Below are 18,728 nucleotides of genomic sequence, written 5' to 3' on the forward strand. Positions count from 1 at the left end.
CAAGATGGATTTTGGAGAGAACTGGAGTCATACATCCACTCCAATGATGCTAGCAAACATCTGTTTAATTGATGGAGAACTGAAAAGTCATGTTGGCTACACAATGGATGATTTTGAACGAGTGCATGGTGGATTAGGATTTGGTGTGTATAATGAAGCTGGTGAATGTGCCTTGGTAAATATGTTCTTCAAGAAACGCCTGCCCCGATTTGAAGCTAGTAATGGACGGTAAAGTTACACCATCAGACAACATCGCTCTCCAGTATAGACTCGTGGTTTTTAATTTAAGCTTCATCTTCACCAATCTGTCTGAGCTGTCACCACCTCAGAACGCATCAAGTGGTGGAAGCTTTATGACAAAGCAACAGTGATGATGGACATTATCTGTCCCCTCTTGAAAAATGATCACCTTGTGAAGGATAAATAAGGTGTGATCACTGTATGAATTTGATCGACTGCAAAAGAAATAGTAGGATCGTCAAAACCAGCAAAGCGTTTCACGGACAACAGTTATGGTAGTGGAATGACGAGGTCCAGTGCGCAGTTAAGTCCAAGAAAATCAACTAAAAGAACAGATACTGATCTGGTCTGCTATGTGGAACTCAAATCTGTCATCAAATGAGCAGTAGCAACAGTGACCTCCATGAACAATTAGATCAACTCGGAAGAGTCAATAGGATCACCAGATCTCATCATCGTGCCCCTGAAAATATTGGTCATGTCATCCATGTCAAGAACAAACAAATAATATAGAGTTTGAGGGATGTTCCACCATTCAATACATTGCAAAAATATATTAAATTATAAGAAGACCGGTTCGACTCCCTTTGAGTCATCATCAGTTCTTGGTGAAAATTAAATCAAGGGGAATCTGATAACAATCATCACAACGAAAAATCATGTACCTATAGGTGATTGCATGGAAACACATCAATGAGTTGCTAGACATTACCTTGAAATGCAATGTACACTTGGCAAGCAGAACTTGGAGCTTAGAAAGTTCCCAGTTCTGGCTCTAACAGTCTTGTGTTCATGGAACATGGAACACTGGAATTACATGTGCTGATTGAAAATATATACAAAACAGAGCATTCTTGGATTTGACAGTCCTGTTTCTATCTGAAAAAGATTGGATGAAATACAATGAAGCTAAATGTACAAAGACGTAGTTCTAGCCTAAACTGTTGCGCGTTCATGGACACGGAACACTGGAAACATGTGTATTGTTTGAAAACAAACACATACGAATGAAAACACTTATAACCATATGAAATATTGATGTTACAAGAATGTTTATGGGTTTGACTGTCCTGCTTCCACCTGACTAAACTAGTGAAACATATATACATTGAATGTACAAGGATGTTTACACAACTCGGCATAGACTTGTCGAGTGGTCTTGTCACAATCAACGTTTCATGTGATGTGTGGTTGTAATAGTCAACCGGTCTTGGTTCTTTAAAAAAAGGTTCACATATTCCGGCATTTTTACTCAGATCCAAGAACAATAAAGTGCCTAGTGTTTCACATTAGTGTATAAACTTTCAATCAATTAATTCCAACTGCGTTAATACATTAGTTTCCAGTAGATAGAAGCAGGACCAGCAGTTCTATTCTGTGTTCCATGAACACATGACAATTTTGAAACCAAAAACCAAAACTTTTAAATTCCAAGTGGTTTATCTTTGTACATTCTATGTATATATGTTTTACTAGTTTAGTCAGGTGGAAGCAGGACAGTCAAACCCATAAACATTCTTGTAACGCCAATATTTCATATGGTTATAAGTGTTTTCATTCGTATGTGTGTGTTTTCAAACAATACATGTGTTCCCAGTGTTCCGTGTCCATGAATGCACGACAGTTTAGGCTAGAACTATGTCTTTGTACATTTTGCTTCATTGTGTGTTTTTCATCTAATCTTTTTCAGATAGAAACAGTACTGTCAAATCCAAGAATGCTCTTAGAGAGCCAAGTTTCCATACCATTATAAGTGTCCTTATTGTGTTTTGTATATATTTTCAACTAGCACATGTAATTCCAGTGTTCCGTGTTCCATGAACACAAGAATGTTAGAGCCAGAACTGGAAACTTTCTACGCTCTAGTACCGTTTGGGTCGGAAAAGAACAAGAGTTGACCAAGCAAGGTCAGATAGGATATATGAAAGAGCCTGGTACAAGTAAGTGGAAGCAATCCCAGAACTCATCTAAAGGCTCTGTGGTCACCAATCCATGCTCGCAAGTTAAAAGCCCCTGGGCCACTTTTAGCCACCTCTTACTACAGGCAGGGGACACCAGCCCCACCCACTGGGGTAGGATACACTTAGGCACTGGTATGAATACTTTGATGCCATTTGTAACGAGGAATTCCCACAGCTAATCCAGTACAGATTTCAGTTCCACCCATCACGCCGGCCGGGGTTACAGTTGTCATCCGCACAGTGAAGAACAGAAAAGCAACTGGATCTGATGATATCTCTGTTGAAGTTTGGAAGGAGATGGGGCAATGTGGAACTGAATTGCTAGGAACATTCTTCAACAAATGCAATGTGGAAAAACAAGGGCAATGTTACTATCTGCACCAACTACTGCCTAATTTGTCTTCTCTGCCATACGATGAAATCTTTGAGCAGGTAATTGACACACCCCTAGAAGCATCAATACTGTCTCATCAAACCAATGTGACTTCATTAAAGGCCACAGAACAACAGATGCTATCCATGGTGTCTGTTTGCTGGCAGACAGGCACAGAGAGAAGAGCAGAATGGTCCATATGATCTTTCTAGATTTATAAAAGGTATTTGATCGGGTTCCCCACAAACTCATCTGGTGTTTGCTCCGTACCCATGGTGTCTGAAAGAAATATGTCTGTTGGATTTAGCTCCTCTACCACAAATCTACAAGCTCTGTCTGCTGTGTAGTTGGTGTCACAGCATCATTTAACATTTGAGTGGAAGTTCATCAATGATCCTCCCCGTCACCACACCTGTTTGTCCTGTTCATGGACACTGTAACCGCAGACCTGCAAAACACCAGATCCATGGATTCCTCTCTATACAGATGATGTTATGGTGTCTTGTGACTCAAAAAACAGGCTTAATGAATTGGAAAACAAGGCTGAAAACATTTGGATTGCGGCTAAAACTCGCAAAACACAGAATACCTGGAGTGCAGCACCCAAACAAATGGGACAATATTGGTCATCGACACCCCACTAATGAAGGCATCTGTGTTTTGTGACCATGGCTCCCAAGTGACACCTGAAAGTAACACACTTGCAGACACTCTACCATGAGTTAACGCCGCCTGTTGAAGGGGGGCCAGGTCATGGGTGGCGTCCTTTGCGACTCCAAGATCCCGCTGTGTCTCAGATCAAAGAAGTACTGCACAAACTGAGAATTAAGAGGTCAGGAACACAATAAGAGTTGTCCTAATTCCCTACAAAATGAAAGAAGCAAAACCGAGGTGGTATGGTCACATGGTCAGACCTGACACAGAATCTATCGTCAAGCGAGAACCTATATTCAGCCCAGATGGACAACGGCTTCGAGGCTGACCTGAAAAGCGGTGGATGGATTGTCTGAAGGAAGACATGAGAGCTGCAGGTGTTCATCCTGCAAACGTTGAAGACCAGGCAAAATGGAGGGTAAAATGCGAGAAGGTGTAGTCTGCATAAGATAGGAAGACTACCAAAAGAAGGAGATGAAGAAAAAATCAGCTACTTCTGCCGGTTTTGAACCTGTGATCTTAGGATCCAGTGGTGGACACTCTACCACTCATCTATTGAAGTACCAACTAATATCGAGGAAGAGGACTGTGCTGGCTGGGGAGGATTGTCACGTACCTCAGAGGAGATGATTAATGAATAAACGGAGCATCACTAGAATGAAAGGTACTGGAACTTAGGGAAACCGGAGATCTCTGTGAAACCCTGTCAGTAGTATAAAAGAGGCAGAGGTCATTATGGCCAATCACAGCACAGGAACAAAAGTACAGCTGCAAGCTACACGCACTTCCATTCTGAATTTTGGCGGTAAATCTGAATGTAGAATTTTCTAAGAGTTCCAATCTAACATTTTTGAATTTTGACTTTCTTCTCATGCTGTAGTCTTCCAAGAGGAAATAGCTGATGTGGTCTTATATACTTGTGGAGGGCACGAAAATTGTCCATTTAGCTCTATGACGCACCACTTACGAGATATTTGACATTTTTGAATTTTGACTTTTTTCTTATACCATAGTCTTTCAAAAGGAAACATGTGATGGAGTCTCATGTATTTGCAGGGTCATGAATATTGTCCATTTTGCTCTAGGATGCACCGTTTTGGAGATATTTTGAAATTTTTGGAAGGTTCTCGGTATCTGTCACATTTTTATATTTAAGGTACAACCTCTACAACATACCAGAGAAAGCACCCCAAGCACCAGGAAATACTCAAGACATGGTTGCAATAAATTCTAAATAAGTTACCATGTAATTAGGTACCAGTATATCATTAACGCATCGGAAAAGGAAAAATCACTAACAGAAAGAACCATGACATTACTGAACACATACAAAATAACCAACACATAGTGAAATCGCGAATTTACCCTACAAGGTGATCTCTTCCGCTTGGACACATGCGCAATAAAACCAAACATAATATAAGCAAGACCAGATGCCATCATAACACATGGCCATTTGGTCATTTTATCACACATCAATATATGCTCCCAGGTCTGATAATATTGTAGTTGGTCTTGGTTTACCTGACGAATCATCACAATTTTTTTTTTTTTTTTTTTTTTTTTTGCTATTTTGCTTTACGTTGCACCGACACAGATATGTCTCACGGCGATGATGAGATAGGAAAGGCCTAGGAATTGGAAGGAAGTGGCCGTGGCCTTAATTAAGGTACAGCCCCTGCATTTGCCTGGTGTGAAAATGGGAAACCACAGAAAACCATCTTCAGGGCTGCCGACAGTGGGGCTCGAACCCACTATCTCCCTATTACTGGATACTGGCCGCACTTAAGCAACTGCAGCTATCGAGCTCGGTATGAATCATCACAAACATGTCCTCCTTCCGCTTCATTCAGTACTGTATCGAGTTGTCTTGTATGTCGGCACGAGTAAGGTTTGCTGAATCACCAGTGGTAATGAACGTGGTGAATAAACTTTCGGTCAAATGGATACGCAGTCTTCATCACCCTGTCGAGGACATGCTTGCGCTTCACTCAACGTCTGTCTTGTCTACGAATTGCACTCGTAGCCATCATAGATGGAGTGACATGCTCGATCTTGAATGTACGCAGTTCACCGAGGTAGATAGATACTTGGGAACAAACGCTCTTTCGTGTGTTCGTCGTACAAAAAACAGATCGGTTTCTGTGCCACGCCCGGTGCGAGATCTAAATACTTTTCCTCCGTCCACATTAGAGTGTGTTGCTTAGCGAGAAGTAACCTGTGTGGAAATTCTTATTGTCTGGAATCGAACTAAGAGCTTGCATTCTGATATCAACGTATAAACGAGCTTGTGTTCTTATAGCAACATACAGCTGACGCTAGTGACCTAGTATACATAAATGACGAACTTTGGTTGCCATGGTTACAATGGTGTCAGGAAATTGATGCTGCTAATTCCAGATAGACCACCAGCCCAAAAGTATACCCATGCTACCCATTGTTCCCTTCCCACAAGACCTCGTCAAATATTTTAGGTAAAGGCCAGCCCCTCCTTCCATAACTTTCCTCTCTTTTGTTTGGCTCAGCTGCAGACCAGTTCCATTGAACTTCTTGTGATGATGGTGTTCTTGAGAGATTAATTGTAGTGAGTTATAATTTCAATGTGCTGCATGTAATTAATACAGGGTGCGCCCAAATGATTGGAGCAGTTTCAAAAAATTCCTGTTTGTTTATTATTTGTTGTAACAAAACAAAATTATATAGACAGACAGAAAAAATCACAAAGCTTTTTATAAGCCTACAAGTGCTCAAGTGCTCGATATGTGCTCCACGAGTGACTCTACACACATCAACTCTGTAGTCAAGTTCGTCCCACACCCGACATAGCATGTCGCTGTCCATTCGACCAAAGTCGTTGATGACGCGGGCCCGCAGTTCTGTTAGATCGGCCGGTAATGGTGGCGTAAAAACTCCGTTTTTCACATAACCCCATACGAAGAAGTTGCAAGGGGCGAGGTCAGGAGAGCATGGAGGTCATGACATGAGGGCGTGATCTTCATTCCCGATTCGACCGACCCATCTTTCTGGAAGTCTGCTGTTCAGAAAGTCACGAATATCAACATGGAAATGAGGTGGAGCACCATTCTCTTGGTAGATGAAGTTCATGCTATCGGTCTCCAACTGTGGCATGAGCCAATTCTCCAGCATATCCAGGTAGATGTGCCCTGTAATGAATTTTTCAGCGAAGAAGGGACTATAAACTTTAAATTTCAAGATAGCACAGAAAACATTGAGCTTGGGAGAGTACAAACGTGTTGCACACAGGTACGAGGATTTTCATTTCCCCAAATTCGTACACTGTGCCTGTTAACTTTCCCACTCAGAAAAAATGCAGCCTCATCACTGAAGACAAGATTGTCACAAAATTCATTATCTTCCATACGCTCCTGAAAACTTGTACAAAACTCAAAACGGTTCACTTTGTCAGCTGGCGACAATGGTTGGAGCAGATGCAAACTGTAAGGGTGCATCTGCAATCTTTTCCTTACGACTTTCCAAATGGTCGAACAAGGGATGTTCATTTCCCTGCTTGCTCGACGAGTTGACTTTCGCGGGTTACGTTCAAAACTGCATCGCACACGCTCAACCGTTTCTTCAGGCACACTAGGCCAGCCTGTTGATTTTCCCTTGCACAGACATCCTGTGGTTTTCAACTGTTCATACCATCGGCAAATGGAGCTGGCACTGGGTGGATCTTTCCGCTACTTTGTTCTAAAGTTTCGTTGCACAGTTGTCACAGATTGGCTGGAATGAAATTCCAGAACAGCATAGGCTTTTCACTGTTAGTCGCCATCTTTGCAACTGTTGCGCTCTTGCGGGCATTGTAGGAAACACAATGCATGGAGGGCTATTCAAAGAAAAAAAAAAAAAATTTGAGGGATACTTGCCTTACAACATCAAACACCATCAGCATATCTCTAATAATATGGCTAGAAATAATTGGCAAAACCGCTCAAATCATTTGTGCACATCCTGTACAGTGTATGCTATATTATACAGTGGAACCTTGATATCTCAAATCACCTCGGGAGCTACATTTTATTTCGAGTTATCAAGATTTAGAGATATAGAGAATACCATTTTTGAGCAAGTATAGCACTTAACTGAATCATATGTATCTACGGGTATAAACTAAATACAGTATTTTTAACAGTATTTAAAAACATACTTACTTTACAGCATCACTTTAATTACAACCATTATTATAGTAACATTTTAGAAGACAGAATACATTACATTTGTAGTGAAGCAAGAAATATACCTCTGTTGACACCTTTGCACAAAATTCATTAGTCTCTTCTGTTTTTTACTGTTAACCTTCTTTTCTTTCACATGCTTTTCAACAACATTTACTGCTGTGAAAACACTGTCATTTACAATCGAATGAATCTGTACGTAGGATCGAAGTATAGCCACTACACTTAACACCTGGTCTGCTGATGGTAGAGGAGAAGGAAGCTTCAACTATTTTTGCTGGGAGTCTTCTTCTTACCATTATTCTTGCTTGGCAGCAGCATTGACGGTATCCATAGGAGGCTCAGCCACTATAACGTAAGAGTTCACATTTATTTAAGCCTCAAAATCAGCTTTGAAGTTAACAAGCTGTTGATACACCACACATTCTTCAGGAATAGGAGTGACTTCCTCCTCTTTGTGTTCTGTAGCTCCAGAGTCACTGTTCAAAAATCTTGCTCTGCGGAAGCTGTTTAATTGTTTCCTGCTTCACATCAGCCCACGATTTACTCAGCATTCTTATCGACTACAGTACTTTAATGTCTGTTAATGACTCCTCGGATTCAATTCCTCTCAGAATCACAGCCTTCATCCTATGGAAATGCTTCAAGTTTTTAATCAGCCCTTGGTCCATGGGCTGTAGTTTGGATGTTAAGTAAGGTGGCAAAAATACCACGTGCACTGCCTTTAATTCCCCAACGAGCACCTTGGGATGAGCACGGCGTTTGTCTACGAAAAAGAGGATTTTCCTCCCTTCACGTTGAACTTCTCGTCAATAGCACGCATCCAATATTCGTAAATGGTGCTTGTCATCCATGCCTTCCAGGGTTGCTTTTGTACATGACCGGTAATGAATTCACACTCCAGGAACAGTGAGGCTTCCCCGATTATCAGATCACTAGAAGTTTTAGTTTTTCGGCTCCCGTCATATTAGCTCCCAGCATCACTGTAACCCTTTCTTTACTTGTTAACTGTTCCTCCCAAACCACAAATGCTGTATTGCACAGTTGATGTTGTACAAAATTCAAGTTTCAGAGTATTTTTTGCTTCAAGGGAGGAAACGTTTGCTTCGAGAAATTGAGAAATTTGTGTAACCGAATTTCAAGTAATAGAGAAGAACAGAACAAACAAACGGGAAAGTGTAGTTACTTCAAGATATTGAAAATTTGATTAATGGACGTTCGAGATATCAATGTTCTACTATATTATGAATCCAGTTAACAAATGGATGTGTTCTTTGCTAGAGACACCGTTTTCTAATGGAAAGATCACGGATGAGTTTACTGCTCTCAAGGACACAGCTGATTTAGTGTATAAACAATAGGTAAGTTTTGCACGCTGGCAAATGTATTTGTATCATATTAGAAGAAGTGATATAGCACACGGGGGCAAAATGCTGGCAACCAAGAATGAGTTGACTGGAAAATTTATAATGTCCAATAATGGACCATTTATATTAGTATTAGAAGAAGTGCTCGATGTTTGATCATGGCTGCAATAAAGGAGAGCGTATAAGTTTTCGCATATAGTTAAGGAGGTTTTGAGTTTGGTTCTGACAAAGTCAGTTAATTTTTCCTCCGCATAATGTCATGGGATGGTGTTCACTCAATCTTGTGACATCAGTTGTGATGATATGGAAAGGCAGCTTTCTTGGATATGGTACCTCACATAAGTGGTATTGGGTGCCATTAGCTACTGCATCAGAATAATAATAATAATAATAATAATAATAATAATAATAATAATAATAATAATAATAATAATAATAATAATAATAATAATAATAATAATAATTTTAATTTTTAGCAGCTATTGCTAGTCTGGTGTAATCATTGTAAGACAGACCCTCCTATGAGGGTGAGCGGCAGCTGCCGTGTACAGGGAAATAGCTAGTTAGAGTGGTTGAGGATGTGTGTGGTGTACGCGACGCAGGGATGTTGGGGACTGCACAAACATCCAGTCCCCGAGTCTAGGGAATTAACCATTTAAAATTTAAAAAGCCAAGACCTGTACAGGAATCAAGCCCATTTAGCAAAGGAGCCAGAGATTAATAATAATATTAATTGATGACGCTAATTCCAGATAGACCACCAACCCAAAAATATACCCATGCTACCCACCATCAAATATTCTAGGTGAAGGCCAGTAATTTAGCTTCTGTACAATTGTATTTTGTTTTTGTTGGTTATGATCACGTTGTTAACTTTAAGGCATTCCTTCACCTACTTGTCAGAGCAGGAGCCGCCACTAGTTTCAGCAATCTATGGACTGAACTACAATTCCACACGTTTATCAACAAAGCTAAAACTCGTCAAGCAGGACAAAGTGTATACTCACTCAATATCTGGCTCCAAAAAATACTGCTGCGTGTCGTCTTCCTCAGTGTCATCCTGTCAACACAGAAAGCATATTTCATTTTAGATGGTTTATTAATATTCTGCGACACACAGATCATAATGGAGGTTCAGATGTTGTGGATATGACATATTTCTTCCGTGACATCTACTTTAGCCATAAATTTGGTATTACTGGGTGATCCAAAAGGTTGTGCAGAAACTGCAGTAGCCTGAAGGGTTAAAGTACAACTTTCAACGATAAAACTTCGGTAGACCATATGCAAAAGATAGGTTGGAGATTGAAGTTGGTGTGGCGGTGTGGCTAGGATGACACGACGTCACAAGTAATAAACAAAGCTTGCTAACATCAGAGAATTAAGAGGCGGCACAGCACAGCAATGCATACTATGTTTGAGAGTGGACAAAACTGAAATTAATTTATTGCTTGTAGTCAAGTTCGTCCCACACCCGACATAGCACGTCGCTGTCCATTCGACCAAAGTCGTTGATGACGCGCGCCCGCAGTTCTGTTAGATCAGCCAGTAATGGTGGTGTAGAAACTACGTTTTTCACATAACCCCATACGAAGAAGTTGCAAGGGGTGAGGTCAGGAGAGCGTGGCTAGTGCATACCGTGGAGGCTACTACTACTACAATGTTTCCATTTCTCCCCTGAATGGGGAGGTGGGCCTCTTAGACGGTGACACCATCTCTCAGGCCGGGAGATGTGTTATGGTGAAGGAGAATGGAAAACCACAGAAAACCATTCTCAGGACAGCCGACGGATGGGACCAGCCGTGAGGTCCAGCGCTGTCCCATCTCCGGAATGCAGAGACGTAGAGCCACGGTAGAGCCATGGCCACTCGTCCTCTGCTCGGTTGGCCGGTCAGAGTGCAGAGTTGTTGGACCACGGACCTGACGTGGTCACTTATGGGCTGAGACTCAATCTGCGTCTACTGACCACGTGGAGGCCACTGTGTAGGCTGCTTGGAGCCTCCGGTAGTGCCAATGCACCATGAGAGACTTTGTCTAATTTTCAAAAATTGATGCCTGCCTGGCCATCAGATGATACAGATATTGACTCCCACAGGGAACCTGAAATATTTGTCCCCAATGAGAAAATTTATAATACCAATATAGTTGGTCCGTTATTGGACATTATAAATTTTCCAGCTAACTCATTCCTCATTACCAGTGTTTTGTCCCAGTGTGCTAAACTGAACTCAGCAGTTGGTAAATAGCACACCTACCAAGATGCATGGCTAGTGCATGCTGTGGAGGCCACTGCGTAGGCTACTTGGAGCCACTCATTCGGGGCAAATATTTTAGGTTCCCTGTAGGAGTCAACATCTATATCATCGAGTATGAAGGTATTGGCAAAAGAAAGAAGTGAAAAAGAAATAACCGAGTGAGTTGTCGAGGTCCGCGTAGTTATGGGCCTGCATTCGGGAAATGGTGGGTTCGAATCCCACCGTCAGCAGCCCTGAAGACTGTTTTCCATGGTTTCCCATTTTCACACCAGGCAGATTCTGGAGCTGTACTTAATTAAAGCCATGGTCAATGCTTTCCCCATCCTTGCGTTGCCGAAAACCTTTGGTGTGTTAGTATGACATTAAACCACTAGCAAAAAATTAATAAATACATAAAATGAAAGACTCCATGGGACTCGCAAACTTCATACCGTCGGGGTTGGAAAAGAACAAGAGTTGACCAAGGGAGGTCAGATAGGACAGATGAAGGTGAGGAGACTGATATAATTAATTGGAAACAATGCCAGATTCAGTTAGGGGGACTGTGGTCATCAACCCACACTTCCAAGCTGAAACCCCTGGTCCATGTTTTTTGACAGGCAGGGGGTATCGTGGATGTAAGCAAGCATAAAGGAAGGTTCTCTCCCCTCTGCTACTTCAAGCCTAGCTTCATGTCATTTTCCTATGTTCTTTACCTTTTCTAAATATGTGTATGCTCTACAGAAGTGCCACACTTTCGACTAGAAACATATAGTCCAGGGCTAGGATGACTCCCTGCATCGGGGCAAGCCTGTTAGTATCAGGTGGTGGGCGACAATTCGAACAGATTTTGTAAATAACATTCAGTATTCAGTGTTTAACTTTACTGTGAGCACAAATGACTATAACTTCATTGACCTGTTTAGGATTGAAGAACATTTTGGAAAAATTGTCCAACAAAGGAGGATGCGGTCAGTGGTTGAGAGTAAGTTGTATGAAAACCAGTGTGGTTTCAGATTACAGAGGGGCCATCAGGATCATATTTTCAGTATGCGTCCGGTAATGGCAAAATGCTACAAGAGGAATAGACAGTTACGTTTCATAGATCTAGAGAAGGCATATGAGAGAGTACCTAGGGAAAAGATGTCACTCGAGGATTATCAGATTAAGGGTGGATTATAAAAGCAATCGAATGCATTTATGTTGACAATTGGGCTGCTGTGAGAATTTATGGTAGAATGAGTTCTTAGGTCAAGGTACTTACAGAGGATAGACAAGGCTGTAATCCCTCACCTTTATTGTTCATAGTTTACATGGATCATCTGCTGAAAGGTAGGGCAGGGAGCGATTCAGTTAGGTGGAAATGCCAATGATTTGGTCTTAATGGCAGATTGCCAGTTGCTTTACATCACACCGACACAGATAGGTCTTATGGAGACGATGGGACAGGAAAGGCCTGGGAATGGGAAGGAGGCGGCCGTGGCCTTAATTAAGGTACAGCCTTGAGGGCTGCCGACTGTGGGGCTCAAACCCATTATCTCTCGAATGCAAACTGACGGCTATTTGCCCCAAACCGCGCAACCGCTTGGTCTGTATTTAGGGTGTGTATATGTTACGTTGTTCTTAACATTCCACTGCGTCAGGGCAAGTGTTTTGACTCCTCCATGGGCTACTTCAGGTTCTGCGCAACCTTATGAATCACTCTGCATATAAAAAAGGCGGTAGCAGTTGAAAGGATTAACGCAATGGTAGGTCAGTGCGGGAAGAGAGTGCACCAGAAAGAAGAGAAAAGGACAAATATGAAAATACAAAAGAATAAGGGCATTCTCCACATCTTCAAATACTGCCATATACACATACATACAAAGAAAAGGTCATATTTCTCTTCAGGAAAATCAAATGATGATGATGATGCTTGTTGTTTTAAGAGGCCTAACATCGAAGGTCAACGGCCCGGAAAATCAAATAGCCAAAAATGTCTTTCAATAAATTGAACTCAAATGGATAACGATTAATTTATTTGCAGCTAACGGATCATTTTCGAGAGACATATGTATAGAATTAGGAGTCAACAAGTGTAGGGTTCAGTGCATCGAAAGGGGAAAACTGTCTCATAGCCTATGAAAGTACCACGAATGAAATAATGAGTTCTCTAGAGTATGATGAGATGAGGCCTCTTTGATAAATGATAGAGCCTTCTATATGCCTCTCGGTCATGGCCATCCATCAATACTTCACATCACAGCCTGCATGGTTGCTAGGTAACATCGCGTCAAACATTTTGTATCGCTAATTTCATGACGCAAATTTTCAGATGACCCCCCCAGCCATAAGACATACAGGATGGTTGGAAACAATGTGAACCGGGTATATGACCGTTAGACGGTTGGCCATACTGATAAATAATTTGAAAGAAATAATTTGATATCTCATACCATTATCATTTTATCAGCTGCCAATCAGACAGCATCACGGAGGAATTCAAATCTGCTTTGCGAGGCGCTGTGGCTTAAGACCGCCTTGACAGCACTGTTCGAAGAAAAAACTTTGGTAGAGGAGGAATTTTAACATGGACCTCACAGAATCGCCATAACAAGTACGCTACGGTGACATCTGCTGAAACCCACTGTCTGTTTGTGTTTCATACCAATTTCTCGGCATGACTCTCAAAGAAACATCTGCGATCAAATTGTGTACAATGTTACTCTACAAACTCAGCGATAAGAGTTCTAGCTCATGCTTATAAATAGAGTTAATGTTGTTATTGTTGTTGTTGCATATGCCACAATAATAAATATGATTTATTTACTAAACAGTTCTTTTCATTGTATTATTCTTGCAAATTACATTGTGTTCCATTTGTAGCCGTATAAATGTTGTCGTTTTCTAAGTATCTGTCACCTTCTACAGCAATACTTATGAGGGAACACATACATGTGTTACACTCAGATTCGGTTGAAATTTGGTAGGAATATTCATGGGAGGCAGTAGAATGCTAAGGTGAAAACTGCATGTGCCCAGCGCAAGTTTAAACACCAAAAATGAACAAATAAATAGTCGTAAAATTAGAAGTGCTGCAGGAGTATCGGGGTGTGGAGGAGAGGTAGGGAGAAGCGAACCAGCGGACGTGAACCAACTAGGCTGTAACGAGCTGCGCCAGCAGCCAGGCAGCGTATAGTTAGCGCGTTCCCCTTAACTTCCCGATCAGATGTGCAAAACATAAATATGAAAACAGCACATGAAACAAGTATACAAAGGACGATGTTTGAACAAGGATGCCAATAAGGTTTGAAAAATTCACGCCCGAGTTCTTGTTACTTGTAATTTTTCAAACCTTATTGGCATCGTTGTTCAAGCATCGTCCTTTGCACACTTGTTTCATGTGCGGTTTTCATATTTACGTTTTGCACATCTGAGCAGGAAGTTAAGGGGAACGCACTAACTATACGCTGCCTGGCTGTGGCGCAGCTCGACACAGCCCGGTTGGTTCACGTCCGCTGCTTCACTCCTCCCTACCTCTCCACCACACCCCGATACTCCTGCGGCTCTTCTTATTTTACGACTATTTATTTGTTCAATTTAGGTGTTTAAACTTGCGCTAGGCACATGCAGCTTTCACCTTAGCATTCTACTGCCTCCCACGAATATTCCTACTAAATTTCAACTGAATCTGAGTGTAACACATGTATGCGTTCCCTCATTAGAATAATAAATTAAAGGTCAGGGATGGCAACCCTTAAAGACTCAAATCCACTAGATGACAACACTGCTGTAATTTTAAAAGAACCAATCAGTCAACAACGGGTACAACAGCCAGTGTATCATCCAATTTTGTACCAAACAAACTTGTCAAAGAAATATGCAACATAAGCAGAAACTCCTACCTTTGATTCTCTTTGCTGTGATGGACTTGTCTCAGCCTGAGCATCTGGGTCTGGCTTGATGTATACCTGAGGAGATGGTTTGCAGCCTTCTTCATTATCCTGTCAACAGTGAATGTAGTTCAAATTATGCTCTAGAAAGAGAATTTTTTTTTGCTAGTTGCTTTACGTCGCACCGACACAGATAGGTCTTATGGCAACAATGGGACAGGGAAGGGCTAGGAGAGGGAAGGAAGCGGCCGTGGCCTTAATTAAGGTACGGCCCAAGCATTTGCATGGTGTGAAAATGGGGAAACCACGGAAAACCATCTTCAGGGCTGCCGACAGTGGGGTTCGAACCTACTATCTCCCGAATACTGGATACTGGCCGCACTTAAGCGACTGCAGCTATCGAGCTTGGTAGAAAGAGAATAATAAATTAAAGGTCAGGGAAAATTTGTTTCTAAGAATTGCAAGCTGAATTCTAGTACAGTGAAATTTCTCCTAAAGGACAATTCTGAATAACACACTCTTTCCAGATAAAGGATGTAGAATACACCTTCTGTTTAACTAGTGTGCTGCGCCCCGCGCAGAATTTTGAGGGTTACACAGGAATGTATACTAAGTTTGACTTTATAGCATTGAAATTATATATTATACCTAAATGGTTAATAATAATAATAATAATTGTTACCGAGGTTTGGTGGATTAGCAGAGGTGAAAGAAGGTGCAGGGGTGAACAGGTCTCAAAATACGAAATTAAAGTTAAGATAAAATTTAACAAGGTTATATTTTCTTTTAAGATTAAGAAATAACAAATAGAACAGGTACTCAGTAGCCGAAACACAAATCGATAATGTACAATTACAGAGTTACAGAATTTGGGCTCCGAGAGCCAGACACACAATTCTTGAGCTATAAGCCCAACCTTACGATATACAGAATTCAACAAAGGGGCAGAAGACCCCAATCATGCCCAGGAGCACTTGCTCCCAATTACACAGTAAAGCCTCCTCGAGGCGCGCAGAAAACCAAATTTTAGAAAGAGCAACCTGCTCTTAAGTTCAAGCCTATCAAAGGCCACACCAAACTCCACTTTCAAGCTGTCCTCCAAGGACATGAAAACAGGGGTAAAAATACCCAACCTACTGAGGCCTATTAAGTAAAGAAACAGGTCAATTACATGGCCTCTAAAATACCAACTTGAGAGGAGGCATTCTTGCACTCCTAATACACTTTATATAAAAGCTACTTGGCACTAGGCCGTTACTGCAAGGGCTAATCCCATACTAAAGAGGTGACTTATAGAAGGAGACAATTTACATTACGTTAAGGAAGAAACGGTAGTGAAAATAAGTTCACCTCAATGCAATATGAGTGGGAGCTCGAGAGGGTTAAGCACTCTCTATCCCAATATGTAGTTTAAAAAGATAGAATTGATACTAAGTGTCTTTACATTTTAGGGGAAAGTTACATGGTAGAAAGGCTTCGGACCTGCCCCAAGAGTTAAACTGCTGAGCTAGCAAGAAAAGAAGTTATTAAACGGCCATTACCTGGTGGTTGAACTGCTGCCCGAAGAAAGAGGCGCTTCCCGCCCCCTGCTACGTACTTTACACACTGATAGATGTTACTGAAGTGGCGCGGAGACCCGAAAATCAGCAGTTTATATACCCTCGTGGAAAGTTCGAGGCGTTTCCGGAATGAGAACACCCTCCCACAAGAATTTTATTGGCTAACAACGAAAACCCCTACACTAGATGAAGAAGAAACACATTATTGGTGGAAAATTAATTACAGAAATTCCTTATTGGTCAAATTCAAAACTGGCAGAAAGAAAGGGTTAATATTGCCAACTTAAACAATAACTGAAAGAAATTTAACAAAGAACAAACTTATGAATTCAAAATTTCTCCAAAAACACAGTTCTTTCACTTCGCACTAGGGTGCATAATTGTAGTCCTTCAGTAGTGCCATCTGGAAGAGAATGTCCACACTTCTTACTACAGGCAAAACAAAAATACATCGAAAACGACCCAGTTCAGAAACTTCAAAATTTACAAGTAGGGACATCTTCTGAGAAACTTGAGAATTAACACAGTAGATAAAGTTCAGACTTCCTCCAGTAGAGGAGTTTCAACTGGCGCAAAGTTTGAATTAGCGGCGTGGAGGTGTACCACCCGGTACAATAATAATAATAATAATAATAATAATAATAATAATAATAATAATAATAATAATAATAATAATAATAATAATAATAATAATAATAATAATTTAAAAAAGACGTTTGAAATTTTATGGACATATTCTCAGAATAAGTAATCAGAGACTGACCAAAAGAATTCTGAACCTAGCCCTATCAATGAAAGTAGAAAACAATTGGCTGCTCAAAGTTGGAAAAGATCTTCAGAAAATAGGCATCTCAGATGACATTGTGTTAGACAGATCTAAGTTCAGAAAATTAGTCGACAATTACCACTTTACACATCATTCAAGCACTACCACCAACAAAACTTGGTCAGAAGATCGCAAGAAAAGCCACAGCGAGAAGATGAAGAGGTTTTGGGAGAAGAAAAAGGCAACGACATCAGCTAAATAAGTTCAATCGCGCTCCTTAGTTGGGCATAATGAAGAAAGAATAATAATCATATTAATTATGTCCTACAAACTACTTGTATGGTTTTCGGAGGCATCGAGGTGCCAGAATTTTGTCCCGCATGAGATCTTTTAAGTGCCAGTAAGTCTATCGACACGAGGCTGATGTATTTGAGCACCTTAAAATACCACCGGACAGAACCGGGATCGAACCTACCAAGATGGCCACCACTCTACTGTCTGAACCGTGCAGTCCTGCTCTAAAAAGTTAAAATACCGTTAAAAGGTAAAGGATGAAGCTATTCTCTGAAATTTATTTCAATAAGGGATGACTTCATGGTGAATGGTGAGGGCATCCTAGCTTGCTGCAAGTGATACTGCTACGTTTGTCTTGTGGAACTCTATCATTCAAAATATCATTGGTCACCATGTGTATCTACTCCTTGGTCCCGTTTCTTGATACGGGGTCGGGAATGAGGTATGATGAAATTAATTGCCATGTTTTTACAGACGGATGCCCTTCCTGCCGCCACCGTTAGTTGAGGAGTCAATGACTATGAAATCAATGATGGCGAATTAAATTGGGTAAGGAGGTGGAAGTTATCGGTTGTGGCTTATGAATAGGAACTGTCCTGGCACTTGCCTGGAAGTGAAAATGAGAAGCCACAGAAAACCACAGGACAGCTGATGGTGGGGTTTGAACCCACTTATATCCCAAATGCAGAGTTTGACTCTATAGCCGTAGTGCATTAACATGTGCAGCCACTCCGCTCGGTCCATTGATCAACATAACCTCCATTAATTTCGTGACCAGATTGGTTAAGAACTTGAAAATGTTACTAATTTGAAAAATGCTTAATTTCTTCAGCCTAAATGGATCAGAAACTATTGCAAATGCATTCATGGAATACAGGGAAATCTGTGAACTGGGTAAGCCAAACAAGGTGTCCATGAGTACCAGAAATGCAAGAAAGTGGATGTGTCTGTGCAGCGGGATGTACAGCCCAGCACTTCTATCACAGCTGTGGAGACTGTGGACTGGGGGTTGGAAGGAAGCCAGTTCCCTTGCTCCATCAAGGTTTGCTATGTAGGGGGTTGAGGAGAATGCAGTAGGCAATAACAGTACTCAGCAGAGAGGGGAAAAGAAGTGCTACTTGGTTACACTGCTTTCTGTATTAACGAATAAATGCATGACAATGATTTTGAATAAAAATTTGGAAATGAATTAAAGAGTATCTTTAATATTCT

At 41.2% G+C, this 18,728-nt stretch overlaps 1 protein-coding gene across 3 annotated transcripts in view; it reads right to left on the bottom strand.

The window, feature by feature from the left end:
- LOC136873783 (cyclin-dependent kinase 11B) overlaps positions 1-18,728 on the bottom strand; it is a 114,987-nt gene that overhangs the window by 8,894 nt on the left and 87,365 nt on the right. For all 3 annotated transcript variants that reach the window (XR_010860173.2, XM_067147003.2, XM_067147004.2), the window contains exons 5-6: positions 14,910-15,008; positions 9,799-9,851 (exon numbers count right to left, since the gene is read on the bottom strand). Coding sequence is in view for 2 of the 3 variants with exons in the window: in XM_067147003.2 (XP_067003104.2) it covers positions 9,799-9,851; positions 14,910-15,008 (152 nt within the window). In the remaining variant the exon portion in view is untranslated. The remainder of the gene's footprint in view (positions 1-9,798; positions 9,852-14,909; positions 15,009-18,728) is intronic.

The sequence above is a fragment of the Anabrus simplex genome, chromosome 5 (genome assembly GCF_040414725.1).
Source record: "Anabrus simplex isolate iqAnaSimp1 chromosome 5, ASM4041472v1, whole genome shotgun sequence".
Taxonomy (NCBI): Eukaryota; Metazoa; Arthropoda; class Insecta; order Orthoptera; family Tettigoniidae; genus Anabrus; species Anabrus simplex.